The sequence below is a fragment of the Suillus paluster genome (assembly GCF_016628075.1).
Source record: "Suillus paluster strain FC165 chromosome Unknown EDB91scaffold_52, whole genome shotgun sequence".
Taxonomy (NCBI): domain Eukaryota; kingdom Fungi; phylum Basidiomycota; class Agaricomycetes; order Boletales; family Suillaceae; genus Suillus; species Suillus paluster.
In genome coordinates this window covers 157,026-182,771 of record NW_024537612.1, presented here as the reverse complement: position 1 = coordinate 182,771, position 25,746 = coordinate 157,026, and the positions used below count along the sequence as shown (strand labels likewise).

At 47.9% G+C, this 25,746-nt stretch overlaps 9 protein-coding genes across 9 annotated transcripts; 3 read left to right on the top strand and 6 right to left on the bottom strand.

Moving 5' to 3' along the window:
• The first annotated feature begins 284 nt into the window (after window positions 1-284).
• On the top strand, window positions 285-3,546 carry EDB91DRAFT_1148526 (acyl-CoA dehydrogenase/oxidase). The gene is made up of 19 exons (XM_041319339.1): window positions 285-592; window positions 655-675; window positions 728-818; window positions 871-1,073; window positions 1,126-1,191; window positions 1,242-1,294; window positions 1,349-1,436; window positions 1,486-1,503; window positions 1,552-1,603; window positions 1,663-1,894; window positions 1,954-1,965; window positions 2,016-2,040; window positions 2,094-2,263; window positions 2,323-2,400; window positions 2,451-2,589; window positions 2,648-2,679; window positions 2,735-2,855; window positions 2,924-2,963; window positions 3,016-3,546. The coding sequence occupies exons 1-19, from the start codon at window positions 542-544 to the stop codon at window positions 3,084-3,086; spliced, it is 1,563 nt and encodes a 520-aa protein (XP_041174419.1). The 5' UTR covers window positions 285-541; the 3' UTR covers window positions 3,087-3,546.
• A 118-nt stretch (window positions 3,547-3,664) lies between these two features.
• Window positions 3,665-5,026, bottom strand: EDB91DRAFT_1238559 (uncharacterized protein; the record flags this gene model as incomplete). Its single annotated transcript, XM_041321734.1, has 6 exons — window positions 3,665-3,724; window positions 3,954-4,441; window positions 4,497-4,571; window positions 4,622-4,707; window positions 4,756-4,796; window positions 4,853-5,026. 6 exons carry the CDS (start codon window positions 5,024-5,026, stop codon window positions 3,665-3,667), a joined length of 924 nt encoding a protein of 307 aa, XP_041174418.1.
• A 1,266-nt stretch (window positions 5,027-6,292) lies between these two features.
• Window positions 6,293-7,867, bottom strand: EDB91DRAFT_1148518 (uncharacterized protein). The gene is made up of 5 exons (XM_041319338.1): window positions 7,504-7,867; window positions 7,410-7,450; window positions 7,272-7,357; window positions 7,149-7,223; window positions 6,293-7,092 (listed from the first exon to the last, which is right to left on the bottom strand). The coding sequence occupies exons 1-5, from the start codon at window positions 7,675-7,677 to the stop codon at window positions 6,587-6,589; spliced, it is 882 nt and encodes a 293-aa protein (XP_041174417.1). The 5' UTR covers window positions 7,678-7,867; the 3' UTR covers window positions 6,293-6,586.
• Window positions 7,868-10,397: 2,530 nt separating this feature from the next.
• Window positions 10,398-11,513, bottom strand: EDB91DRAFT_1148502 (uncharacterized protein). Its single transcript, XM_041319337.1, has 3 exons — window positions 10,917-11,513; window positions 10,530-10,858; window positions 10,398-10,475 (listed from the first exon to the last, which is right to left on the bottom strand). Exons 1-3 carry the CDS (start codon window positions 11,430-11,432, stop codon window positions 10,424-10,426), a joined length of 897 nt encoding a protein of 298 aa, XP_041174416.1. The 5' UTR covers window positions 11,433-11,513; the 3' UTR covers window positions 10,398-10,423.
• Window positions 11,514-11,589: 76 nt separating this feature from the next.
• EDB91DRAFT_1251286 (autophagy protein Apg17-domain-containing protein) lies at window positions 11,590-13,487 on the top strand (the record flags this gene model as incomplete). Its single annotated transcript, XM_041323361.1, has 8 exons — window positions 11,590-11,784; window positions 11,839-11,901; window positions 11,959-12,282; window positions 12,339-12,579; window positions 12,643-12,721; window positions 12,774-12,900; window positions 12,951-13,376; window positions 13,431-13,487. 8 exons carry the CDS (start codon window positions 11,590-11,592, stop codon window positions 13,485-13,487), a joined length of 1,512 nt encoding a protein of 503 aa, XP_041174415.1.
• Window positions 13,488-14,680: 1,193 nt separating this feature from the next.
• EDB91DRAFT_1084354 (uncharacterized protein) lies at window positions 14,681-15,916 on the bottom strand (the record flags this gene model as incomplete). Its single annotated transcript, XM_041315753.1, has 11 exons — window positions 14,681-14,730; window positions 14,804-14,899; window positions 14,949-15,003; window positions 15,067-15,143; window positions 15,215-15,247; window positions 15,311-15,340; window positions 15,494-15,590; window positions 15,646-15,678; window positions 15,729-15,748; window positions 15,804-15,813; window positions 15,869-15,916. 11 exons carry the CDS (start codon window positions 15,914-15,916, stop codon window positions 14,681-14,683), a joined length of 549 nt encoding a protein of 182 aa, XP_041174414.1.
• Window positions 15,917-16,815: 899 nt separating this feature from the next.
• Window positions 16,816-18,297, top strand: EDB91DRAFT_1205448 (hydroxysteroid dehydrogenase). Its single transcript, XM_041320697.1, has 9 exons — window positions 16,816-17,115; window positions 17,171-17,250; window positions 17,303-17,454; window positions 17,507-17,603; window positions 17,658-17,685; window positions 17,738-17,789; window positions 17,847-17,919; window positions 17,973-18,046; window positions 18,114-18,297. Exons 1-9 carry the CDS (start codon window positions 16,849-16,851, stop codon window positions 18,197-18,199), a joined length of 909 nt encoding a protein of 302 aa, XP_041174413.1. The 5' UTR covers window positions 16,816-16,848; the 3' UTR covers window positions 18,200-18,297.
• A 1-nt stretch (window position 18,298) lies between these two features.
• EDB91DRAFT_1148474 (calcium proton exchanger) lies at window positions 18,299-21,180 on the bottom strand. Its single transcript, XM_041319336.1, has 19 exons — window positions 20,905-21,180; window positions 20,820-20,854; window positions 20,718-20,766; window positions 20,635-20,666; window positions 20,505-20,579; window positions 20,442-20,449; window positions 20,367-20,385; window positions 20,266-20,311; window positions 20,178-20,204; window positions 20,065-20,130; window positions 19,872-20,014; window positions 19,798-19,819; window positions 19,450-19,748; window positions 19,200-19,394; window positions 19,127-19,149; window positions 18,987-19,072; window positions 18,870-18,935; window positions 18,779-18,820; window positions 18,299-18,724 (listed from the first exon to the last, which is right to left on the bottom strand). Exons 1-19 carry the CDS (start codon window positions 21,017-21,019, stop codon window positions 18,699-18,701), a joined length of 1,374 nt encoding a protein of 457 aa, XP_041174412.1. The 5' UTR covers window positions 21,020-21,180; the 3' UTR covers window positions 18,299-18,698.
• A 1,058-nt stretch (window positions 21,181-22,238) lies between these two features.
• Window positions 22,239-24,983, bottom strand: EDB91DRAFT_1148462 (uncharacterized protein). Its single transcript, XM_041319335.1, has 4 exons — window positions 24,210-24,983; window positions 24,007-24,152; window positions 22,640-23,953; window positions 22,239-22,576 (listed from the first exon to the last, which is right to left on the bottom strand). Exons 1-4 carry the CDS (start codon window positions 24,838-24,840, stop codon window positions 22,502-22,504), a joined length of 2,166 nt encoding a protein of 721 aa, XP_041174411.1. The 5' UTR covers window positions 24,841-24,983; the 3' UTR covers window positions 22,239-22,501.
• Window positions 24,984-25,746: the final 763 nt, after the last annotated feature.

Here is a 25,746-nt window from a genome sequence, read left to right as displayed (position 1 = left end):
TCGCAGCACCTTCATCTCGTCTGATTCAGAAGTCTGGACGCGGTTTGTCAATCGATCGTCAATCAAGTTCTGGGGCAATTAAGGTGCGAGTCTTCTGGGATCCAATGCTATTGCAGTTGAATAGAATGGGCGAGAAAATGCCAGCGAACACCAGGAAACGGGGGCTCTGTTGAGGTCTGTTGAATCTAGTCCCTTGTCAGACTGCATAGTATAACTAGTATTAGTTACGTACTGTGTGAATTTGTGGTCACTAGCAGTTTAATTTCAAATAATGAAAAAGTTGAGGTTCGCTTCTACTAACTGCAGCTGGCAATATTGAGAGTCAGTGACTTTCACTCAGTGATTCGTCAAATTTTGCTTGCTCTCTCGCGGTGTCTTCGTTGAGTGCAAAACGTTTATATCCGTTATATCCGGATTCCCGACACCCGCATGAGTACAAGCATGTGATTTCATTGACTTGCACTTAGGGCTAGCATCGACACTTTCCCCAGTACTTCTTCCTTCATAACATTCAGAATTGACGGCAGACAAAGGTTGTAATATGGCATCAAAGGACTCTAAGAAGATCTTCACACGTGAAGAGGTGGCAAAGGTGCGTCATTAACTTCTGGAATGGCACGCTATGCGCGGATCTGACCTACAGGAACTGCACAGCACGATAAACCTGATGATTTGGTAAGAGTCTCGCTCTGCTTTATCTTCCTGACTGAGTCTGACACCTATCCAGTGGATTGTTGTTGATAGCAAGGTGTACAACATCACTCGTTTCAAGGATTTGCATCCAGGGGGTGCCTCAGTATTCGCAGAGGAAGATATAGGTACATTTTAATTTCGTGGTCCGGCGTCTGTAAAATTGAATCAGTGCCTCAGCTGGCCAGGATGCCACCGAGGCATTTTACGGTCTCCACCGTCATGAAATTCTTTTACGGCCACAATACGCTCGCTTACAAATAGGTTTAATTGAGGGAGAGGAGAGCGTTATATATTCTCGAGAGCCTGGGCAGCTCAGTGATGTACCATATGCAGAGCCTACCTGGCTCAGTGCTGGGTACTACAGTCCATACTTCAAAGAGGTAAATACACGACAAACTGTTTAGAATTCAACGCTAACGAGCATCAACACAGAGTCATCGACACCTACAGGCAGCGATGCGAAAGTTTGTGGATGAGGTTATCACTCCGGATGCACTGGTAAGTGCTGAAAATCGTTGCGAAGATAAATTCTGATAGACATCCTCTAGCTACACGAGGAAGACGGTAAACGTCCTAGTGCCCATGTAATCAAAGCTATGGCGTTCGTCCATCTCACTGATCCATAACCACTTCGTTCTTATGTGCATGTTTCCAGAGAGTTAAACATACATGCCATGCGCATTGGCCCCGGAAAACACTTGAAAGGCCTCACCCTTATGGGTGGTGTTGTGTCTCCTGAGGAGGTAAGGGACTTCAGTTTAATGTGTGATCGATTTTGACATATACCCTTAGTTTGATTACTTCCATGAGGTGAGAGGCAGCCGACCCTTCTTCTTTAGATACTAACTTTCAGTTTAGCTTGTCTGCATACAGGAGATATCCCGTTGCGGTCAGCGCGGATATGGCGATGGTAACACATCTTCAATCATAGATTCCGGTTATGAGGATGCTCACTAGGAGACCCTCCAGGTCTACAAAGCGGAGCTGTCATAGGGTTGCCACCTATCATGAACTTTGGACCGCCAGCGCTCAAAATGAAGATCATTCCGGAAGTGCTTTCTGGCAAGAAGTTCATTTGCCTGGCGATATCTGAGGCGTTTTCGGGAAGCGACGTTGCAGGCCTGCAAACTCGTGCAACTAAAAGTTCAGATGGGAAGTACTGGATCATTAACGGCACGAAGAAGTGGATCACCAACGGGACGTGAGTGAACTCGTTCTGGCACTCACGTATTCATATTACTGACGTCACTTGGGTCGCAGTTTTGCTGACTAGTACGTACAATGGTTGAAGCCGTGCTGCACGAACTTACACTTGCGACTAGCTTCACTGTGGGGTGCAAAACGGATGTAGGTGATGATTGATGTTATAGAATGGAACGGCTGAGTAATCATCATTGCAGACAGGATTTACTGTCATCTTGGTGGAACGCTCGGAAGGTGTTGAGACAAAGCCCATTAAAACGAGCTATTCATCATCAGCTGGGACTGCCTATGTCACGTTCGATAACGTCAAGGTCCCTGTAGAGAACACCCTCGGACCCGAGGGCGGAGGAATCTTCGTCATTCTTTCGTGTGTATCATTTTCAACTTGAAGGAAATGAATCAGGTGAGACTCATATAGCTACACAGCAATTTCAATCACGAGCGATGGGTGATGTGCGCTTCTTCCGCGAGAGGACAACGATTGATCGTTGAGGAATGCCTTAAGTGTGTTCATCAATTCTTTCTATACATGAGCTAACTACGTCGCTTGCTAGATGGGTCAATCAGCGCAAGGCATTTGGCAAACCTTTGTCTTCTCTGGCCGTAATCAGATCGAAGATTGCAGCCATGATCTCACGCACGGAAAGTGTTCAGAACTGGCTTGAGAATCTAACGATGCAAATGTGCAATATGGTAGTTCCATTCCAGTCTCTTGGAGTATTCGGGACTCATTGGTTGACGTATGTCGCAGACTTACAAGGAACAGGCACAGAAGCTTGCGGGGTATGCTCTTGCTCATGCACCATCGCGGCGTGTTGCTCACACGTTATTTCCGTAGGCCGATCGGTCTGCTCAAGATGTATGCAACGAGGTGTGCCCAAGAAACAGCTGCCGATGCCGTTCAGATATTCGGCGGACGTGGTATCACGAAGACCGGGATGGGGCAATACATCGAGCATGTGAGAATTTTACTTCGTCTTATCGTGCAAGGAAATCAACTGATATCCTGCTGATGGGCCCCTGATAGTATCACCGCACGATTCCCTTCGATGCGGTTCTCGGCGGAGGTTGGTGTCACAGTGTTGTCATGCCGAATGCATTCTAACTGAATCGTTATAGCGGAAGATGTTCTCGGTGACCTCGGAGTGAGACAGGCAATACGACAGATGCCCAAGAATGCCCGCTTGTAATCACGGCGTCGTGACTATGGGTGGAGCTTAGCTGTGCCTCGGAGGTCCTTGACCTTCTCTGATTATAATTTCTATTATAGTTGCATTGATGTCAACTATCGCGCGCCCTTGTTCTTCGGCTTGACGATATTTAGACCTGCCTATCCGTCTATCCGCGCTTTCAATTCCAAAGGCTTGATGGTTCTGATTAATCTCCGTTGCGTTTCATCTCCGTACTTCTCACCTTCACGTTGACTGCCACTTCAAATCTTACAAGTTCCTCCAGATCAGGCGGAACATCACGCCGATAGTAGGGTCCTGGGGTCGGCCGCCATCGAGCATTGAGTAAGAGGTGCATGCACTGGCAAGAACCTGTCATCTTTTTTTAGCGAGGTGGAAGCTTCCAAGAATCTAGTCGAGCATCGCGAATTGCGCTGTGGTCGTTCGGACTGCATGCCCAATCGGTGTTCCTGCGTCTGACATGGTTCTGAGTTGTAAGGTGACTTGATCAGCACGAGCCTCAGCCTCATGGCTACATCGTGACATGGGCATGAACACGCGTCTCTTAACCTCATTATGTAAGACTGCAAAAGCAGCAGCTAGTGCTGAATCATGACTGACGGGGCCGGTGATGGCGGCCAAAGATGGTCTGAGGGCTCCTGCAGATTATGCGAAGAAACTCATTAATCGATAACATCGGTGATGGTTTTCTCGGTCTATGAAGCGTTCTTCCCAACATCCGAGCACCCATGAGTCGGTTATGCGTAATGCGTGTCATTGTGGCAAGTGTGAATATTAACTTAGAAATTGCAGCGTGACTGCGTAGCGAAACGGTATTTATGTAAACGGTTGTGCTCTTCCATAAACCTTCAGAGTCTCGTAACAGACCAATATAAAATAGAGAAAGCAATGCCGCCCACAGTCAAGGCTTAATGTGCTCGTCTCGACCTTTACTTGACCCTTTGCAAACACGACACCATCCCACAAAGCAGTCCAAGTTTCGGGGGAGTGGCAAAAGTAGGTGATGTCGACACCTAGCACCGTTTGACGAAAGATGCCTTTCTCCGATGCGATGGTGACAGATCCGCAGATTATGGAGCCAGGTTCGCAGGATAGCAAGCCTCCCAAGGCGCGAGCAAGTTCAAGTTGTTTCTTCTCCTCGAATAGTTGAAATAGCTTGGAAGCGTGGATGACACCGACGCGACCGCGAAGGTCATTTAATGATCGCAATGTTTGGATGTCCGGCATGGCATCCTCTGGGACAGAACTGGCTGGCTGGGTAATCGATAGAAATGCGGGGTCAAATACGTCGCCAGGAATGAAATAACTTGGTTCCGAGCTTGATTTAAAGAGCTTGCACCCAAGCTCGGAAAATGCTGACATTGAAAATAATACATTAGCGACAGCGAGAAGATATTTGAAGGAACCAACCTTCTTTGATGTCAGAAGCGATGATGTTATGAGCCGGAAACCCGTCCTCAGCTGCCTTCCTAACATCGATTCCCACTGCAAAAAATTAGGAGGGACATGCAACGGGGATGCTGCCATCTGCTTACGACAAGAACCGATATCGAGTAAGATTGCCCCTTCAGAGCCACGCTTCAAAATGTGGTCGTAATTGGGTAGTTTAGAGATATTTGGGCTGCAATGAAAGTGAGCAACTTCTTCGCGAATCCAGGTTGCCACTCACTGCAAGAAATGAAATCCTCGGATGCACGGATAGGGAGCTACCTAGTAAATATCGCCTTAAGTATGTACAATCAATCTTCGGAAGAACCGCAGAGCACCTTGTATGCCTCCTTCTGCACACCAATGATATGCGTCTTTAAGGCTACTTCATCTTGAATGTTAGTCTGTCTTTTGAAGAATGCAATCTCCTCGGGTTCTAGACAATATAATGAATCATCCAAAGGGAACGCTGGAATTATTGGTTTCGTGAGGGGTTCAACGTCGCGATACATGAGCACGAAATATGTAGAGGGAAACAAAGCAGAGGATGAATTTGTTTTCCTGCCGGCCTTCTTTTATTCGAAGCACAGATTGAAGACCACGGAGCTGGATCATGATCCCTTTGACAATCGGGCTTTCGTCATTCGTAAGAGGCTACCTATCCGGGAATAGCAAGCTGCTAGTAGGATCCGCAGATATCGAGCTGCATGAAAGTTGTTTCAGCCTGCACATGAAGGGCACTGGCGCTCGAGTTGGTAATTTCTCTGAAACCTTGCGAGAATCGTATATAGCCAAATCATTGAGACTGACATTTCGGGGCATCGAGGTGTACGTAAGTGTGCATACAAAGATGAAATTAATGTTTCAGAACACCCACATTGAACACGAGTCACTAGTCAGGCCGTGCGGCCGCAGAGTCTGCCAATCCAATCCACCCAATCCATTACACTTCTCTAATTACAGCAAAGCCAAAGTAGTATCACCCCTATTCACGGAGGGAAGGAATAGATGATCTAATCGGAAGAGGAATTTAGGAGCATAGATATTCGTGTCGGCGGCGCTGATTGTGCTGTCAAGCATGAATGGCGGGAGTGGGAGACTTGCGTTCTGCAGGACGTTCCTGCTGAGGTTGACCACAATCTGTCGTTTGAAGGACTGCAGTGTGCAGTAGAGACGGTGAGGGGGGAGTCGAAGGACGGCGTGGCTGGCAAAGAGGCAGACGAGGAGACCAAGTACTAGCTGGTGCCTACCTGCTGCAACGAATGAGGACGTAAGCGATGTACCGTATGCATCTAGCCTGGGGCTAGATCTACCAGCAATCAATTGAGTTGCCCGATCTTCTGTCTTGGCACGTTCCTGAGTCGTATGGGCTTTGGCTGACTGAGCACACCGTGTCTCCCAAGAGCTTCATTATATTCGGCCTCGCGTGTATATACGTCTTTTCGACAATTCCCGGTGCTTCTGACTCGGTTCTGTCATCTAGCCCATATTGGTCTAATAATAATAATTCTGCTGCTCCGACCATTCCTCAAATGGAGATTCCCCGACAGGTGTCGCGGTTTATAGTGCTTCAAGCTAAAATACCAGGCAATAAATAAATATCTAGAGCAGGTTGCTTAAGAGTTCAGGGGACTAGTGTCCACCGCATGATGTCGAGTATTCGCTGGGCAAAGTGGCTTGGTCAACATTTCATGGTTCAAAGCAGGCTCGGTAACGCCGACATGTATATAGTATAACTTACCAGGGAACTTGAAGTTGTTCGTAGTTTCATGCCCACCTACCGCCAATCGGCTGCCAACCAAGTATACCATCAAAAATGACAATTCTAGACAGCGCACCCTGGGCTGACTCCAAGTGTCGGTATCCTTGGTCTGACAAGCGTTCTTGCCAACATGCGAGCACACATATCAGTCGGTCATGCATACTGCATATCATTGCGGCAAGAGCGAATATGCTATTTCAAATTTTAATAGTAACTTGGCAATGTGCGGTACTGGCAGGGTGACTAGCGGAAGGTTAGATTGCTCTCGGTATTTATGTAAACCGTCTGTGCTCTTCCACAAAATTTACCTTCAGAGTCTCGTAACAGACCAATATAAGACAGGGAAAGCAATGCCGCCTGTGTCAATGCTTGATGTGCTCGTCTCGACCTTTACTTGACCCTTTTCAAACACGACGCCATCCCATAACATAGTCCAAGTTTCGAGGGAGTGGCAGAAGTAGGTGATGTCGACGCCAAGCAGCGTAAGATGAACGATGCCTTTCTCCGACCCAATTACGTGATTGCCGCAGATTATGGAGCCAGGTTCGCAGGATAGCAAACCTCCCAAGGCGCGAGCAAGTTCAAGTTGTTTCTCCTCGTCGAATAGATGAAATACTTTGGAAATGTGGACGACACCGACGCGACCGCGAAGGTCGTTTAATGATCGCACCGTTTGGATGTCCAGCATGGTATCCTCTGGGACAGAGCTGGTTGGCCGCGCAATCGATAGAAATGCGGGGTCAAATATGTCGCCAGGAATAAAGCAACTTGGTTCCGAGCTTGATTTAAAGAGCTTGCACCCCAGCTCGCAAAATGCTGTGATTCAAGATATTTCGTAAGTGAGAGAAAGAAGGGATTCTGAAGGAACCAACATTCTTTGATGTCAGAAGAGATGATATTATGGGCCGGAAACCCGTCCTCAATTGCCTTCCTAGCGTCGACACCAACTGCAAAAAAATTAGAAGGGACGTGCAACTGGGATGTTGTCTGCTTACGACAAGAACCGATATCGAGCAAGATTGCTCCTTTAGAGCCACGCTTCAAAATGTGGTCGTAATTATGGAGTTTAGAGATGTTTGGGCTACGACGAAAGTGAGTAACTATGTTCTTCGCGGTTCCAGGTTGTCACTCACTGCACAAAATCAAATCCTCGGATGCAAGCATAGGGAGCCACCTAAAGTTCGGGTTAAGTATATCCAACCAATCTTCGGAAAAACCGCAGAGCACCTTGTATGCCGCCTTCTGCACATCGATAATATGTGTCTTCAAGGCTTGTTCATCTTGAATGTTAGTTTGTCTTTTGAAGAAGGAAATCTCCTCGGCTTCTAGACAGTATAATGAATCGTCCAAGGGGAACGGTGGATTTACTGGTTTCACGAGGGGTTCGACGTCGCGACACATGAGCACGAGATAGAGGGAAAGAAAGTGGCAGATGAAGTTTTTTACCTGCCGGCCTTCTTTTATCTCATGAAGCTGGATCCACCCCTTTCACAATCTGGACTTTCGTCATTCGTAAGTCCATTAATGTTACCTATCCAGGAAAAGCAAGCTGTCCTAGAAACTGCTATTAGTAGGATGCAAACTTGAGCATTTAGCGCTAAATATTTAGCTATAGACCCTATGAGTGAAATGACGCGAGATCTGCCAAGTATGTCGTTGATATTGTTTCAGCCTACATGTACAAATCCACTAACGTTCGAGCTAATGATTTCTGTGAAACCTCGCGTGAATTGTATACATATATCCAAAATCATCGAGACTGACATTTTGGGGAATCGATACGTACAGTTGGTGGGTAAGTGTGTACACAAGATGAAATTGTGTCCGAGCACCCACGTTGAGCGTTCAGGCCGCGCGGCCGAAGAGTTTGCCAGTCCACCCAATCTATCATCGTACACGCTAGAGTGTATTTCTGCAAAGCTAAGTATTACGGTAATTACCCCATTCACGAAGAGAAGGAACTGATCAGAAGAGGAAAGGAGCATAGGTATTCGTAGTATCGGCAGCGCGATTGTGTTGTCAAGCATAGCCCATGGCAGGCCCGGGAGTGCTATGCGGAAGACTTGCGTTCTGCAGGACGTTCCTGCTGAGGTTGACCACAATCTGTCGTTTGCAGAACTGCAGCGTGCGGTAGAGACGGTGAGGAGAGAGTCGAAGGGGGACAGAAATAGTTTCTGTGACGGCGCTAGTAGCGGTTTACTAGTCTAATGCTGACTCATACGGGTGGCACGGCCAACTGAGAGGCGCACGATGAGACTACTAGATGTCTTACTTGTACCAACGAATGAGGACATGTATGTGAGCGACAGTGCATGCCAGGCTAGATCTCAGATCTGGCCCGATTGTCCGCGTCACGATCAAGTTGCCTATCTTCTATCTTAGCACGTTTCCTATTTGGCATACCGCCACAGTTATGCGCTCGTGCTCTGCGGCTTTGGTATGGGCTTCTTCTACACGAACTTCACATTAGGCTTCCATAAGTACGTCTTTTCGACTCCCGATGACACTGATATGAAGTTACGGCGTCTGAGTAGCTGCCAGAGGAGGATTACTAGACCCAGTGTGGGCTGGAAGGCAGGTTCCGGTGCTTCAGGCTAAAATACCGGGTCTTGAAAAAAAATGGAACGTGTAGTTGCTCAAGAGTCCAGGGGACTTGTGTCTGCCGCATAATGCCCTATAATGCCGCGCAAAGCCGCTCGGTCAACATTTCGCGGTTCACAGTAGGCTCAGCACTGCCGACAGACACTGTAACTTGAAGTTGCTAGTTTTGCGTAATCCACCTACCGTGAATTGGGGTTTTGCACCATCGATTCACTGGAATTTTCAATAGGTCGGGTATTGCAGTAGGTGATGGCGTTGCGCACGATAGTCTGATGACTCGTTGACTCCTATCTAGAAGGTTCAACGAACGTTGAGTGGTGCTGGCCTGCTATACAAGTCGGGCGTTCCTGGGGCTGTTACAGGATGCCAGCATTGCAAATAACACCATCAAAAATAAAAAATGACAATTGGAAAGCGCACGAACGGGACTGACTTCTGGAACAAGGATAATCTCTGACACTGAGAACGTTTATCCGACTTCTGCAAACTCGCCTGTTAGCCTAACTTCTCCAACCAAGCGCTTTGAGAACGGACCTCGTGTTTCGTTATCTCTTAGTTGTGGGTTGCTCGCGTTCTATAGCTAGGTATATGATTCCCGCCACCGAGTTCTATAGCTAGCCATATAATGTTTTATCCTCATTTAGCACATTGTAGGTCCAAGTTTGATGCTGAATCAATATCCCTCTGCTGCAACTGACCTTTACGTTGATGGCTTGAGGTTACCTAGTACTGAAGCGAGCGCCAGTACTCCGCTCGGAGTAGATATACTAGATCACGAGTGTTTCACATATGATTCGTGCTTGAAGCAATTGAGTTCTGACGATCGATTGTGACACATATCTGTTAGGGGCACGTACTTAGTAGCGGCCTAATCCCTCCAGGTTGCATCTTCACCTGCACATCGAAAGTTTATCACCGAAATGGTGGGTTCAGTCATGAGTAGCTCAGACTCGCAATTTCTACACAAATCGATCAGACTGTACAGGAAAATTTACCTCCTTACCATCCATGGATTTGATGCACAGTCGGGAGACAAAATCAAGTATAAGTCCATAGGCGAGGTAACTACATAAGTCTCTGAGACCGTTGAAGAAATAGTTGATGCAACTTGAGGGTTCCGTCACAGATAGTTCCGATCTATTCCTTCGCACGATGGGTTGACACCGGGCGCATGGCGATAAGCACACTATCAAAAATGACAACAAGGGGAAAACCACAACGGATCGTGTATGTCATTTGAGCTGACGCCAGTTGGTGGCGACTGACACCCTTTCGGGCCGGAAATATCGAGTGCAAGGTTTCGGAGCAATGGTGATTAATTGATTTCTGTTCTGCAAGTTTTTCGTGCGAAGAGAAGGTCTCTACAACGTGTGGCTCGAATCAACCACTCACCTGCGAATGTTTCACTAGTGCCTTGAGTACTTGAGTAGTCGACAAGGATAGATAACCTTAGATAACCTGCGTGCACGTGATGGCTGCATAGATCCGTAAGAAACATGGTATTACTGGTAACAAGCACAGATCGCTAGGAACGATAGTGGCGTTCTCATGTATATGCGACAACTCTGCCTTGGAGCAGTGGTAGCGATTTCACCGAGATGCGTTTGCCAGCTCTTCTCTGTTCCTCTTCCCATTCCTGATCTTCTAGGTACTGATCAGCCGCACGTGCTTCCAAATTGCTTATACCAACGCCGCCCGTTTCCTTGTACTTGATGCCATACACAGCCTCTTCATCAGGATCATCAGCCAGAGCTACGTATGCCTTCGCCACGCGCCAGTCTACCTCTTTCGTCAGCATTTGCAAACGCCTCGTGGCTTTCTCACGGACGCGCCTTGCTCTTGCGTCCAGGTCCGCATCCTGCGTGACGGAGAGTGACTTGGCGGAGGGTGGTAGGACGATAAAAGTGCGGGTATGGAGTAGATGAGGGGTGGTGGAAAGGGTGCTTGGGGGTAGGTTATTTAAGCGGCACAATTCCCGACCCTTTACGATGACATGGCGTGAGTTAGTGATGACCATTGATGCGTGCAGCGTATCTTACATTAACTCCATAACGTAAAGCAATCCCTTGTAGTGTGTCCTTGGGATTAATGTAATATCTAGAGGGGATACATTGCTTGTCAGCGACTACAACCTCCGCATGTCCTGCGGAAGCATTGCTGGTCTGGGTGATGAGTGTTGATTCACTGATTAGGCTAGATGACGACGAAACCGGTAGGGGATATGCAGGCGGGGCAACTTTGGAGATTGGGGACGCCGGAGCAAGCTCGTGAGCTTCGCCTTCATCATCTTCATCATCTCCCAGAATAAATATATCTTCGTCCCGCACTGTAGCGGCGCGAATATTCCGAGCGGAAGCCGAGCTGACCACGCCCACGCCGCCCAAGCAGGACAAGCAGGGGTTATAGTTCCTCAAGCGAGGGTTTGAGCTGATACAGGCAGGACAGATGGGGCGACTGCAGCACTCGGTCATAAATAAGTCTGGATCGAATTTGGGCAGAAGAGACGATGAGCAAGTCAAGCAGAGCGCAGTTGAACGCATCTTCGATTCATCCATAGTTTAGTCTAAGAAATAAAGATATCAGAGCTTCATAGACTCAGTCATGATCAAGAAGCGCTGAGCTGAGCGTCATCTTACTAGCACAGCCACTTCGCAATTCAAGAAGTTAGCGCTTAGCCTTGGTACGCTCACGGAGTCACAGCAAACTATCGACATGGCCTCCCCACCACCGGGACAGCCCCATCTCGTTTCTCTAGTTCTACAGTCCAAGAAAGCTCTTCAACACGGCGAACAACTTTGTTCCAAGGTCAATAGTCTTTCAAACGCGTCTGCACAATGTTCGGTAGACGTGCTTGCACTGGACGCGAAGGTTAAGTGGATCACCGAAGCCGTCCTTGAGCAGCTCAAGGTGCGTGGTTATCGCCACAAATTCAAATTCAAACTGGAATTTATGTGATTATAGCTTGCAGCGAATGTTGCTAAGAGTATCGAGCACAAACGCGCCCAGCTGGACAAGCAAGTTAAGGTGTGTGATGCCTCATTTGTATCGACCTCATGATGCTCACAATTCGGCTTCTGATAGGCATGGGACGCTGTACGATCGCAACGTACTGAAGCCCTCGACAATATTCTTGAATCTCTCGGGGCACAGCTAGTACCCCCTGGTTTCCACCAGACCTCCTCTGGTTCTTCCCTGTTCGGAAGCCAGCACTCCATTGATGGCAAGAATGGCAATGAAATGTTCAATGCACAGCAGAGCCCTTCCGCTACTGTGCGGGATAACTCATTCGACCGCCACGGCAAGAACGCAGACCGGACTAAGTGGAAGACTCTGCGTGACTTCGTGGACGAGGGTGCTATTGAAAATGTGCTGGATACACTAGAGAGCGATAGAACAAGGCTAGATGTCAGTGTTTCACCTCTTGCATCCTCAGGAGAACACCGGACTCAATCCGAGGAAAGGATATTATGGCTTCAACGTATGATTACCCAGAAACACTCTCAGCTGCTATCTCATCCATCCGCGAGTCTCTCCCATCGTCTAGTGACGTGCCTTCAATAGAGGACATATTGAATGCACAGCAGCAGCCTTCGGAGCTTATGGCACGCCACCTCAGTAGTCTTACTTCCCACTATGAGCAGATGGCGGACGCGTTGAAAGAAAGCGAAGCTGGAGAGATATTCGGCGAGGAGGACTTGCAAGGTACTGGAATTACCTTTCCCGCCTAGTGCTTGATATTTAGCTTTTAACTGACGCATTGGAAAGACATGAACCGTGATACCGAAGAGCTACCTTCTATCATGGCTGAGCTAGAAGAACAAGCATTCTCGATCGAGGGCGCTCAGTAAGTCAACATTTTGTTATGTATATTATGTAGCATTCTTATATTCCGCTAGCCAACAACTAGTCACAGCAAAGACAGCTGCCCAAGAACGATTAACCGCACAATCCATGACTCTCAATGACCTCGACGAGCTAGGTGAAATTATGTCTGACATGTTACAGAAGCAACAAGATGTCGAGGTAACAATTTACATCATTTGCTGAGGTCAGGATCTGATACTTCTCGACAGAATGCGTGCCAAGAACTCCTCGACGGGCTCCAGCAGCAACTTCTTGTCGTCGAAGACCTTCATCACCGTTTTATCCAGTACCAAACGTCATTCAAGAAACTCCTTGTTGAGATCGGGAGGAGAAGACAGTACAGAGAAGCAGCAGAGAAGATTGTAGAAGGGATGATATCGCAGCTGAGGGCAATGACTGAAGGTCAGCTTTACTCCTTTCATTCCGATCGCTTCCTGAGAATAGTTACTGAGGGAGTGATAATGTTTTCAGAAGAACGACAGGTAAGAGAAGATTTCAATGCAGAGCATGGGTTGCATATCCCAGAAGACATCTGCTTGTGCATCGAGAATCCACCAACGAGATGGGAGGTTGTGCCTCGGGAAGGTGATATGCGGGAAAGCCTGCCTGAGGTAGAAAGTGATCTCCTGGCGCAGGTTAGCGATGAACACCCATCCTTACGACTATTACTGAAACATCCACTTTTATAGGCAAAGGAGAAGCTAGCCGCGGTAGATGTGTCATCAGCGGGCGCTGAAAGCGTATAAAATGTTTCACTGTTATGACGGGAGGGATGCCTGTCCCTGCTACAGTTTAGCTACATAACACAACTAAATTGAACCTTGCTCCTAGCTTACCCATGTGGTTATCATCAGCACGGTTTGGACTGTGCATCTTAAGAAGACGAGTACGACAATTGATACCAACTCTTCATTGCAGCGTCGAAAGTGAGCATTGGAACACAGGATGTCCCTTCTTCTCCTAACGCACCCTACACGTGAGGAATTGTCTTCTACGTGTTAGGCACTAACGTATCGCCCCAGCAATGTCCTCCATCCAGCTCCCCGTGTCCCAGGCAAGGAAGACACTCAAGGGTAAACTAAATGACCTCCTTCTATATGGTCTGCCAAGGGAAACTAGAGCTAAACTGCGACCCTCAATTGAGACTTACATCCTACCATTCGGCACCCTACGGCATTTTGTTGGATCCCGACGCCAGTCGCACCCCCAGCATATACCTCGCACAACAGACTAGCTTAGGCGAACGCATGGAGTTGATGGATGTTGCCATTCCAAGCAGCATGCAACGAAAGTTCTGGAGCTGATAGTGACGAGTCTGTGTAATTATTACTGCATAAATAACGCGTATTGGGTGCTCCCGAAGTGCGGGCGCATGTTCAACATGACACCTTTAAGTTATCTAAATCTTCTAGCTCTCTGTAGCATGATGTAATATGATCGTCCATTGTTTGCTCCCATCCTGTGCGAGCAACACTGTCTCTTCATCGATTGGGTGTTAGCTGTACGATGATTTGGAGGAGGAAATACACCGTCACATAACGCCTGGGGCTGCTGCCGTGAACCTTATGAGGGAGATCCCCTCCTTAGATGTGACAAGAGGCGCGGTTCGATCTCCAGAAGTCCCTATGCATTCGCGTGACCAAGAGAGCTTGAACAACGACCTGAGACCTGCTAGCGAATAAGTAACTATCACCTCCTCTAAAGTGGGAATAAAAAAAACACTGCAACTATATGTACGACTGGAAACTACGCCTCGTGTTAATGTGACGACTTTAAGTGTGCACAGCAACTTACCGGAAGGAAGATCGTGGTGAGAACGACATCAAGGGAAAAAGCTGTACCATTTAGCAAGTCAATATTTTGAGCACCGACCAAAGCCGCAGTAGAAGTATTGTATGTCATGCTACATGAGACCACGCATAAGATAGTTATTGGTCCTTCAACCACCATGGTTCTCGACGGCGCGATACAGCACAAACAACAATATCTCTGAAATTGCGTGCATGAAAAGGCGTGCAGTCAGTTCAAGCCCATATAGCAGCAGCTCCTAATATGTACCTACCCAACTCGGCAACAGCTAGCACGCTATACACCGCAATCACTGAGGAGCTTGCCTTCGTATCCGCATATCTTAAAACCCCAGGCGCCGAAGATTCTTCTTTATGATGAATTAAGAGTTGAGCAGGCAAAGAGTCCAAGGTACACACCGGAAAATGACGAGGTAAATTCGTGAAAACAGACGATGATTTGCACTAAATAAACCTGCGGAAGATGAGTTAGACATCGTTATCTGCAGTTGGTTGTACCTCTGGGTATTGGTCTCACAACGGCGTTGATGATTTTGAACACCATAAACCTTCTCTGCCGTTCCCATATTGCAAATGATCTGAGTATGAAGATGCCTGAATAATTAGGGATTTGTGCAGTTGTTAGAATGAGAATCACCGCTAGCTAGTTTGATTGACAGACCCACACTCAGCGGCAAGCAACGCCGTAAACCCTAGATCTAATAAGGAGTCGGATGCAGAGTCAGCATGATGCGATCAGGGTAAAATATCATTAGACTCACAGATAATCGCTATTACTAGGAGCGACAAAGCTATGATTGGGATATGAGTTAAATTCAAACATCTGCGCCGTGACTACTTGCCCATACAGTCCATGATGCTTCAGGCTGAAAAACCGCTGAGAGGATCGTGGAAGCAGTACGTCGTGAGGAAGGAAAATACGGAGGTGCACACTAGACACTCACCAAGCATGTTCACTGCCAGCAAGGCAAATGGCAAGTGACTGCAGCCGAGATACAACGATGTGCCGATCCCCCACCGAGACTCAACAATGAAAGTGACCTGCACAGACTATAATTCAGAGGACTCTCGAACATTCAAGCCAAATTTCACTTACTGAGTCAGGCATGAAAAGTATGTAGTCATAAACCTGAAGAATTGTGAGTGATTGCCAAGCACATGATAACTTCCATAGCTCACCCAGAGCGATGTCAATGCAACTATCAGGAGAAGCAGATTAACGAAAACAGCTGATTAAATGGACAACAGCCGCACCATGGCCGTACTGGAACGAGACATCGGTGATCCAGGATTGACTTGATAACAGAACTTGCACTCACGTTTAACCACAAGAACGCATCAGCTTGAGTTCCTTGTAAAGCACTCATACTTGTTTATGGTAACAAAACAACTTCGCTTGAAGTCGGGTATAAGGTGTGTAATCCATAGAAGGCATCCCGTGGGATGGCAGCTAAGACAGACATGATCTAGGGGCTCCACGGTGTTCTCATTTTGTGTACCGCATACTGCACATATCAGTGCGGTCCGGCGCCACAACAGGTTGCATCAGAGCACGTTAAGAGCATACCAGACATCACCCAAAAGGGGCATTTAGCCAACTTGAAGGGTACCACCGCAGTGACAGATGATCGTCCACGTTTTCGGAAGCATGTTCACGTTCCACGCGCAATGAAGAACTATGAGCAAGTGTAAGCCCGTTGGCTTACCTGAGTTCCCATAATCAGCATAAATACCTGTCCGAGATAATGAAGCGTGAGCTTTCATTATCACTGCCTTTGGCGTAACGGTTAAGGGACGACAGTCTTGACTACTTACAGCAAGGTACACAAGCCAGTTAGACCCTGGGTATGCTGACCAAGGAAGACATACCATCACTACCGCAGTAGAGACGTCCATCAGAATACTTCGCCATTGCCACTCTGCTTACGATAGAGAGACCATACTCAACCAGTGCAAGTTCAAGTGGTCTCGAAGGCGAACCTGGCACAATCAGGGTTAAGTTAGGAGACTGGAGACTCGCTAGCTGCATACTAATCTATACCCTGTTATGGTCCATGAGCAGATTGTTGAAACGGCTGAAGCACCAACTTGGCAAAAACTAACATCATTATAAGTATGGTTGATAGCGATGAGTGCGACACCGTGACTGACCATATCATTTGATGTGCGGACGCCAGGGCGAATTTAGGCATAAATGTGAAGGATCGATTATGTTCCTGCTACTTGGTCTGCCTGCCGGCACCAATTTAAGTTACATACTTATGCATGTGATTCTACGTCCTTCACTCTTCCCACCACCATGTCCAAACTACCAGACATCTTCACCGATCCAGAGGACTCCCAACTCGTCGCCGACGCCAAGAAAGACAAACCAGAAGACCACGAGTTCACATATACCGAGCGCGACGTCATTCTCTACAACCTTGGCGTCGGCGCGACCGCTAAAGACCTACAATGGACGTACGAAAGCCACGACGAGTTTGCAGCGCTCCCAACGTTCGGAGTCATTCCGCAATTTGCAGCCAGTTCTGGTATCTCACTAGGCTGGTTGCCGAACTTCAATCCTGTGAGGCGCCATGGCAGAATTAAATACACCCTGGGGGCTTAATCACGCGCTTCAGGCTAAGCTTCTTCATGGCGAACAGTATTTGGCAATCAGGAGCCCTATACCTACAGAGGGTCATTTTGTAAATGAAACCAGGTTCATCCATCTTTACGTCTTCTTCCTGCCAAATCCCACCATCATCGCACAGGCTTTTGGAAGTCCTGGATAAGGGCAAGGCCGCTTCGGTCACCACTATAGTGTACACGAAAGATGTAGCCACAGGCAACGTCATCTTCGAAAATCAAATAACGGTATTCATTCGAGGCGCCGGTGGCTTTGGTGGCAAGCGTTCGGGTAAAGGTATTAAAGCTTCTATCTATCGAACACTGGCGCATATCTGAGTTTGCCACAGATAGAGGTGCTGCCACAGCTGCAAACACACCCCCAAAGCGTCAACCTGATGCTGTGATCGAAGAGAAGACAAATGCCTCGCAAGCTGCACTATACAGGTCAGTCTCCCAGTCATTGCTGTATCTTCTTGTGTTTCTGACGCTGGTATGCAGACTAAGTGGGGACTATAATCCTTTACATGTAAGTCGCACACCGTACTCGGGGTTCGAGTAGTCTTTCATATCCCATACAGATTGACCCCAGCTTCGCGGCAATTGGCGGGTTCGATCAGCCCATTCTTCATGGTAATATTTGAATTCTATGCCCAGGCTATGTATCGATACATCTGAAACTCGATTTAGGTTTATGTTTCATGGGGATCGCAGGCAAGCATGTCCTGCAATCGTTTGGCGCCTACAAGGACATCAAAGTTCGGTGAGCGTTATCCCCATTACTGGCGAAATCCTGTGCTCTTACGCGCCCCGCAGCTTTTCTGGTGTAGTATTCCCTAGTGAGACGCTCATTACTGAGATGTGGAAAACAGGCAACAAGGTGATCTTCTGTACGTCCGATATATCCCTCTTTCCACTTTGGGCCAGGTACTGACGTCAAACCTTCATTCATGTTAGCCACCAAGACAAAGGAGCGGGGAACCACAGTGCTAGCCGCAGCAGCAGTGACACTTGTTAATACCGATACTCAGGCGAAGCTCTAAAGCTTCTTAACGTTCATGTATGCTGACACTGGATCGACACTTTGAGAAGGAAGTCAAAAATGAATAACATTGGCATGTATCATAACTGAGCTAGAAGCAACAGAATCCATAATCAATATACGTGAAACGGCAAAGTAGACATAGTATCACGGCGATACGTCACATCGACCCCCCTGTGAAGACTCGACTGAGTCTCGACAGCAGGGCACACATAATGTGAAACACGGTGATACATACATCCGGCGCAGTGGAGTGAACATAATACAAAAACAATACAACGATGTCCATGTCATTGTGAGAGGATACATGTCAAGATCGTGCGGGCATCCCATTAACGCTGCTGTGTTTTATTTGACTGTTTGTTATAACTGGTGGTATAGGTCGGGAAGAAACTACTGGAAGGGGCGGGATGGTTGCGCTGGTTACTAGTCTATGGTTGGTTTCCAGAAGGGGAGCGTGCATGGTCATAATTCATAACAGGGGTATTAGCTTGGCCTTTCTAACATGTGAAGATGCCATCGGTGCCTAAGGGAGAACCACTCAGCACCTGGGCAATTTTCATCTCAGTTCATGACGTACCAGGGTAATACCAGAACGTGACAGCCAAGATCAAGTACAAGCCTGCACAAAGTTGAGCATGAACACAGCCCAAAACGCAGTCGGAACTTACACATGAGAACCATGCCTTCTAACCAATTTGACTTGCCGTCCTGTACGACGTAGTTCACGGTGATGACTGATTGTATTGGTTTAATCATTATGCCACCCCGCTGAAATAATAACGCACCAGAGAGGAACAGCACGACCGACTCCAATGGGTCGAAGAGGAGCGTCAGTTTTTTGCCCATAATCCAAGCGAGCGTCACGATGAACCTGCAAAATAAATTAGGAAAAACTAGTGACGGGAAACACGATGGTGAGACATACGGGATAACAAACAGTGCAATTTGCTTGAGTATAGTCAGTAATCACAGTAAGACATCGGAGTAAACAAACGCACAATACTTGATCCAACAGCAACACCCAAGCTCAGGGTTAGCTTATCTTTGACGGACACAGTAACTGCAGTAACGTGTTCCGCCGCATTACCGACTATGGGAAGCAAGATCACGCCAACAAACTCCTTGTTGATGGCCCCAGATGCAGTCAAACCATTGATCGAGTCTACGAGGAACTCGGCAGTAACAGCTACCAACTAGAGGGAGAATTTTTTCAAGGATTGTTGTCTGCGCCGTAGGCAGGACACGTACCACAGTTACGACAACCAGAAGCCCGAGGCACACGCCAACGCTCATATATGGTTCTATCTCAGACTCTGCGTCTGTGGGCAGAGGCCCAAGTTCTGAGTCGGTACCATCAGCAGGTCCAGAGGCCTGTCCATCACCCGTTGGATCAGAGGATTGTACAGGTCTACCATTCCTACGGCGAGGTCTCAACCGCAGCCACGGATTCTGTCCTTCGTAGCCCCTGGACTGTTGTATATCCGGATTGTTGTCGTCGTACAGTGCTTTGTGTGAGAACAGCTGGAAAACCAAATAGGAGCCGTAAACTACATAAAAGTGATTAGGTGATTGACAGCTATGTTCTGGGTGACATACTAAAGAGGAGAATGATGGCGACCTGAATGACGGTGTGAGGACAATTTACCACATGTAAAATATCAGACACATACACCATGGCTGGTCTTCAGGATGTCGTAATCTGTCGACAGTTCACTGTATGAGGCCTGACCCTGTAATGCCATATGGAAAGCGCCAGGCAGCAAAACAGCAATGACGCTAATGGTAAGCAGTGATGAATTCAATTGCACCGCACCTGTCCACCAAAGTAAAAATCAAGGTTTCATTTTAGACAAGTACACGTACTTTGTCCAAAACCTTGTTCCGAAAAACGCATGCCGCCAGCGAAGAAACACATGCCCAGCACCAGGACTAGGGTGGAGTCAATTAATTTCAAAATAGAAGGCTAGAATACCTACGAAGATTACTCAAAATAGATCCCACCACTGAGAGTAACTATCAGTATAGGGTTGCAAGCAAGATAACAGATGACCTCATAGGACATACAAGATGACTGGACGATTGTGAGTTCACATTTCACAAGGGCGATGATCTAGAATATAAATCTCAGCGCCTCGCCCTGTAAGTTTTCCAATACTAGGACGCACAGAGACGATCAGTTCGACGCTATGGAAGAAACACGAATGGTTAGATTAGAATCAATAGAAATTATCTGGACTAACGCGTTTCCCTATGATTTTGCATCCGTCAGATTGCTTCATAAAATAGTGAATGATAACACGAACCAACGTGGCATTTAGAAGGCCTGCTAAAGTTTGACCGACCCTTATCGAGAGTTCGTCGGTAGCATATGCCAGGAGCTGACAGTGGTTCAGTGTTCAGTATTTGCAAACTCCAAAGTGAGCTTGTGATCACCTTGGCCAATGGTATGATGGCGAGAAACGTCACTACAGCACGCTGTAGCACCCGGTAAATTAAGAGGTAAAACATCAACTTACAAATAAAAATCAGAGTATACTGATCAGGGAGAGCAAAGTTAATTGCCCACTTCGAACGACCATGAGTGAGAGATAGTCTGAGCTGATACAAGAGTGACCTACAGATATGGGGATAAAGACCAGCAAGACGTTGAACCCTATGCAAACAAATATTAATACAACCCGCCTTCAAAGGAGTACTCCATACACGATGAAAGGATGATGGAGCGAAGGCTGCTCCATGTACTGGGAGCTGTGCCTATGGGTTTCTCCGGGGATAGCATTACCGTCGCAGCGTGTCGCAGAGTCGGAAAGAAGGGCATTTTCTGACGATTGATGTCACTCGTACTTTTTCTACGTCCCACATCGGTGGACAGCTCTGGCGTGGGATGGCGCCCATCGGTATTGGCAGTGTGCCTGCGCAGTATACTTTCGGGGGAAAATGCCCCGTGATCTGAGGAGACATCTGGTGGGACAGGGACATCTGAAATAAACGCTGTAGTAGATCGGGTGAGTTGAATTTAGTTGGTATAACACATACATTGCATACTCATCGATACAGCAAGTCGCAATTGGGTTGCAGAGATCAGAAAGAAGATTTTAGGGCTATGAAGTCAGCTGGGGTTGGTTGCTTTTAAGTCGGTGCGTGGTCACAGCATTCTACCTTCTAGATTTCCAGTAGAAATCACGTTATGGTAAATTTAATAGTATTGCCAATTTCGGCGTTCAGCCAAAAGTCCACCACCACACCAAAATGGTGGATCGCGGTGAATCACATTTGAACATGCAAAAAAGCGGGATAATGCGATACAGCGTGGTTGTATTGTGTGCATACCAGTACTGCGAACAGTGGAGCTGTGAGGGAGCATCATTGCAACAAAACCATGCAGAACAGTGTGCAACGTTGGTGCAGCATGAGTACATCATCAATCAAGCGCGTGGCCCACTGAAACAGCGGGAGAATGAAAACAACAAGAACATGCGGGGCGTATGCGGTGCAAGCATAACTACAGGTTGACTACAGGTGTGAGCATATTGATCGCAGCGCGCACTGGTACTGCTGGCTTTGAACTTTTCGGTATTGTCTGCCTTAGCTAGTCTGACAGGCTCAGCGTTTGAAGGGCCTAGTGACTAAAGGCGACACGATGGCTCTCTCTCTATTCCACAGCGTTGATAGCAAACTACGCCAACATTGCCCTGTTATTCTTTTGGTTGCAGTGGTGCAGCGGCCTACGCCAGTAAGCGCATTCAGTGTCATTTGCCCACGCAGGCCCACGCTCCGCAGCACCATCACCATGACCGTGCACCGCAAACCAAACCATACATGCATGAAATGGCATATCAGATCGAAAAATTGGAGGTTGACGTCAACTATAGACGTCAGTGGCCTTCGTGAGGTCTGTCCTCGAGGACTCCACTTACATCACTCACAATTTCACTTGTACAATCGATCAGTGATCGATTGATCAACGAGCGATCGTCCCGGATTCGAGCTCTAGACTTACTTTGGAGTACGTTGCAGTTACACATCCCAACAAGTCATGATGAGCAACCATATTAACATTCAGCCCTCCTAAGGGCGCTAATTAGTCCAGTACATGAGGTCATCTAGTGCGGTAAATCTGCCGGTATGACGAACGATGACACAGACAATGCTGCTGTCAAATACATAAAACGCAATACTTATGAAGCCGTCAACGGCAGCAACGAACATCAACGGAATCGCAGTCATTGTCCCTGGTAAGTAAACGAAAATTAAGGAGCCGTCAACGGCAGGTAACAAAACATCAACCGATTCGGAGTCATTATCCCTGGTAAGCAAACGAAACGGCACCGTACAGGCCATCCTCGCGACCTAACATACCACACCCGTGCAAAACCTGTAACGCAATCAAAGTGTCAGCGGATCCGTTCCCGCCGGCCATAGTAGGTAAGTTACTTACTTCCATCTTTCTCGCGTGCCATCCAACACCGCTATTTACGTTGCCGTTGGCATCTGCCAGCCGATGCATCTGAACCCGAAGGGGATGTTCTTGGGCAAGGTTCCGCTTGAGCTCGCCGCCAACCCAGCCACTGGCCGTGTCGACATACCAGCCTCGGCCGCCTTTGCTCTTGATTATTCTCCAGGTCCCGGCGCCAGCACCGAGGGCAGCGAGAGTGGGTACGGAAAGTTCAATAACCCGAAGGCGCGTGGGTGAAGGAGGCATCACAACCGCCTGCGAACGCAGGGTAGACATGTAAGGGGGCGTGCATAGCGGTCCGATAATCTGTGAGTGCAAAGCGATCGTTGCCTGCTGTGCAGAGCCTCGAGGGACCCCCATCCCAACTCCGGCCCTGCCCCAATCTAAATCGGGGCTAGTCGAAATAAGCGTGAGCACCTCGACATTCCTAGCCTTGCTCTTTAAAAATCGAGCGATGACGTCTAATTTGAGATCAGGAATATATGATAGACCAAGCGACCGCAGTTTTGGTAGCGGTTTGCAGACGTCAAGGAGGAGTTCTTTAGTCACAGGTGCGCTTGAGAGGTCGAGATAAGTAAGTTCACCAGAGGTGAAACACGGCGCGGAAGATATTATTTCATTGAGATCATCCGTTGTGAGCGGAGATGGGAATGTTCGGTCACCATAGAGCGTGAGTTCCTGGATGTGCGCAGCTGCCGGTGCACGAACGAGGAAATCCCTGATACAGGTCCCCGTGAGGTGTATACACCGGGCGAGCGCAAGTGAACGCAGGCAAATCGTTGAATTTCCAAGAGCAGTGAGTAATTCCGGCGTGACTCGGGTGGCGGAAAGGTCGAGGTGAGTAAGAGATGGGAATGCGAGAACAAACGGCATGAGAATCCGAGGTTGAATCGATTTCACGCCACGAAGACCAAGGCGCTGAAGCCCTGGGAATGTGAGTGGCTCTTCTTGCATAAATCGAGCACGAGCACGTCTGATCTGACGACGACCTTCATCGTCACTTCCACTTGAGGATTCATCCTCATGAAGCAGATGTGTGTTAACGAACTCTGTCAGGGCGCTGACGAAAACTGCGCTGACGCAGCCAGTAAGGTCCATGGCCTGAATGTTCTTGCAGTCTCTCCTTCTTTCGCGATCCTCTTCTTCGAAATCATCGACCACGATTCCTCGTCCACGAGTAGGGCGACCCCCTCCTCTGGAAGCAGAACCACGAAGCAAGAGTTCAGTCAAAACGGGAAGCGATAGAGCACCATCCATGTATTCCGTGGCACCGAAAGCAGTTAGGTTTGGAAGTTCCTAAATTCGGTAGTCAGTTAATAGAAGAATAATGAATAATGAAGTAGTCGAACCTTGAGAAGAGCTTCGACACGTTCTCCGGTCACGAAACGACTAGTTGCGCTATCCTCTACGGAACGGCGCATTCCAATGGTACGAAAGTGGTTAAAGTCTAGATGTCGAACAAAGCGACCAGGACGGGGATCGTGCAGTCTTGGCACTATAAACGTTACACGTTAGTTACCCAGAACGAAGAGTGAAACGAGATCCGACTCACCATAAACCCCAGGTTCAGTAAGATCCATAACGTTCTGAACGGCGTCACTAATTGTCTTCATAATCTTCCAGCGTGCGGGACTTTTACTTTTTGCCCTAAGACGTCTCGGACTCGGGTCGCGAGAGGCTGGGGGCGTCAAAAGCTCAGGAGGAATGGAACCATCTGGTCCAGTCAAGGACTCTATGATGCTTTCCTTCCATCTCCTAGCTGCATCCTCATCGGAAGATGCTCCAATAACCATACTGCTAGCTAAAGCAGCATGAGTGGCGGCTTGAATAGACTCTTTGACTGCCAAAGCAGCCTTTTCGTCGTCTTCGGGATCGATGATCTCGTCTACCAGAGCGAGCCAGCTCCTGGGCAGACGAACCTCGATTTTATGCCATAACCATGGCTTGGCAGCTTCATACCATGCATGGTTTACCAAACAAAGATGTGAGAGGGTTTTACGCGCTACCGGCTCGCTCCAATTGGGCGGTGGCATAGAAGATGGTAACGCCGTTGGCGAACCATACTCGCCAATTGCAAGTGGATCAAGAGAACTGGTAGAATCGGATGGTGGTAAACCGGCGGCATAGATATATTCGCATATAGTAAACAGCAGCTCAGGGGGGTATTGCAGCACGGCAGACATAGAAACTATAAAGAGCAACCAAGGGAGAACGAAGGACGGGATGAGCGAACTAAACGTTGAAACGGTTGGATGGTGTAACAATTGTCAAATGTGAACACCTCTTATATACTGCTCGGCAATTCTACTTACAATGCCCCTACCCCAATTATGTAATGCGGGGGAAATCTCGACCCGATTCATTTTTATGTCTAAGGCGGTACCTTTAGTCAACCGCCAGCACAGACCATTGTTAGCCAGTCAAAATCGCATATTGATGGAGCTTCCAAAACAGTGGAATGAAGCTGGTATAGTTCAATCATTCCGTGACTCACACATACTAATTTGTGTACGTGACGAGTCTTTTTTTTCGCTGGAGTGAAGTCTTATTACCCCGCCGAGCCTTTCTAGGCCTTTCTGTAGCGACCTCCCTCGGCCTGCCCGCGCCGACGGATCTTCTGCGCATGGAACTTCGGGACATGTTTTACTTTATGACTCTATATATCGGCCCAGATCGGGGGAACAGATATAGGCGCGACGTCACACTATGTCGAAATAGGTCCCCTTCCTGGTGCTAGATTGTGCTGGACCACGCATGCCAGATCACACGCTTAACTTGACTAATGCCACGGATATTTGATACGATCAATTTATTCGCTGGTGCGGGGGGACGTTACTACTTGGGCCATCGTTGATTGTATTGGCTATGTAACGATAGCTGGCGTCATACTAATCGACATGTTTGGCTATCACACCACGTATCGTCATTTCCTCGACTGGTGATCCAATAGAACCACTCGGCCTGTTGCCAAGATAACGTGCAGTATAGTAAGTTTTCCCGCAAACCTACGCGACGATGGCGCTCGATTGGCTGATAATATGCTGCGCTGGCAATTAAGCGTGCATATCCATTCAATACACGCTTGGTAC

What these genes read in the sequence shown, in the direction of transcription:
- EDB91DRAFT_1148502 (XM_041319337.1), bottom strand. Translation starts at nt 11,432, where the DNA reads ATGGATGAATCGAAGATGCGTTCAACTGCGCTCTGCTTGACTTGCTCA. An exon ending in CTTTACGTTATGGAGTTAAT is followed by an intron (nt 10,859 to 10,916) that starts GTAAGATACGCT and finishes GTCATCGTAAAG; the next exon opens with GGTCGGGAATTGTGCCGCTT. An exon ending in GAAGCACGTGCGGCTGATCA is followed by an intron (nt 10,476 to 10,529) that starts GTACCTAGAAGA and finishes TGGCAAACGCAT; the next exon opens with CTCGGTGAAATCGCTACCAC.
- EDB91DRAFT_1205448 (XM_041320697.1), top strand. Translation starts at nt 16,849, where the DNA reads ATGTCCAAACTACCAGACATCTTCACCGATCCAGAGGACTCCCAACTC. An exon ending in GGTTGCCGAACTTCAATCCT is followed by an intron (nt 17,116 to 17,170) that starts GTGAGGCGCCAT and finishes CACGCGCTTCAG; the next exon opens with GCTAAGCTTCTTCATGGCGA. An exon ending in TGGCAAGCGTTCGGGTAAAG is followed by an intron (nt 17,455 to 17,506) that starts GTATTAAAGCTT and finishes AGTTTGCCACAG; the next exon opens with ATAGAGGTGCTGCCACAGCT.
- EDB91DRAFT_1148462 (XM_041319335.1), bottom strand. Translation starts at nt 24,840, where the DNA reads ATGTCTGCCGTGCTGCAATACCCCCCTGAGCTGCTGTTTACTATATGC. An exon ending in TACTGAACCTGGGGTTTATG is followed by an intron (nt 24,153 to 24,209) that starts GTGAGTCGGATC and finishes TAACGTTTATAG; the next exon opens with TGCCAAGACTGCACGATCCC. An exon ending in GTGTCGAAGCTCTTCTCAAG is followed by an intron (nt 23,954 to 24,006) that starts GTTCGACTACTT and finishes TACCGAATTTAG; the next exon opens with GAACTTCCAAACCTAACTGC.
- EDB91DRAFT_1148474 (XM_041319336.1), bottom strand. Translation starts at nt 21,019, where the DNA reads ATGCCCTTCTTTCCGACTCTGCGACACGCTGCGACGGTAATGCTATCC. An exon ending in ATTGCACTGTTTGTTATCCC is followed by an intron (nt 19,073 to 19,126) that starts GTATGTCTCACC and finishes TTTATTTTGCAG; the next exon opens with GTTCATCGTGACGCTCGCTT. An exon ending in AGAAGGCATGGTTCTCATGT is followed by an intron (nt 18,821 to 18,869) that starts GTAAGTTCCGAC and finishes AACTTTGTGCAG; the next exon opens with GCTTGTACTTGATCTTGGCT.
- EDB91DRAFT_1148526 (XM_041319339.1), top strand. Translation starts at nt 542, where the DNA reads ATGGCATCAAAGGACTCTAAGAAGATCTTCACACGTGAAGAGGTGGCA. An exon ending in ACGATAAACCTGATGATTTG is followed by an intron (nt 676 to 727) that starts GTAAGAGTCTCG and finishes ACACCTATCCAG; the next exon opens with TGGATTGTTGTTGATAGCAA. An exon ending in TTATCACTCCGGATGCACTG is followed by an intron (nt 1,192 to 1,241) that starts GTAAGTGCTGAA and finishes GACATCCTCTAG; the next exon opens with CTACACGAGGAAGACGGTAA.
- EDB91DRAFT_1148518 (XM_041319338.1), bottom strand. Translation starts at nt 7,677, where the DNA reads ATGTGTCGCGACGTCGAACCCCTCGTGAAACCAGTAAATCCACCGTTC. An exon ending in CGAGGATTTGATTTTGTGCA is followed by an intron (nt 7,358 to 7,409) that starts GTGAGTGACAAC and finishes CTTTCGTCGTAG; the next exon opens with CCCAAACATCTCTAAACTCC. An exon ending in GCTCGATATCGGTTCTTGTC is followed by an intron (nt 7,224 to 7,271) that starts GTAAGCAGACAA and finishes ATTTTTTTGCAG; the next exon opens with TTGGTGTCGACGCTAGGAAG.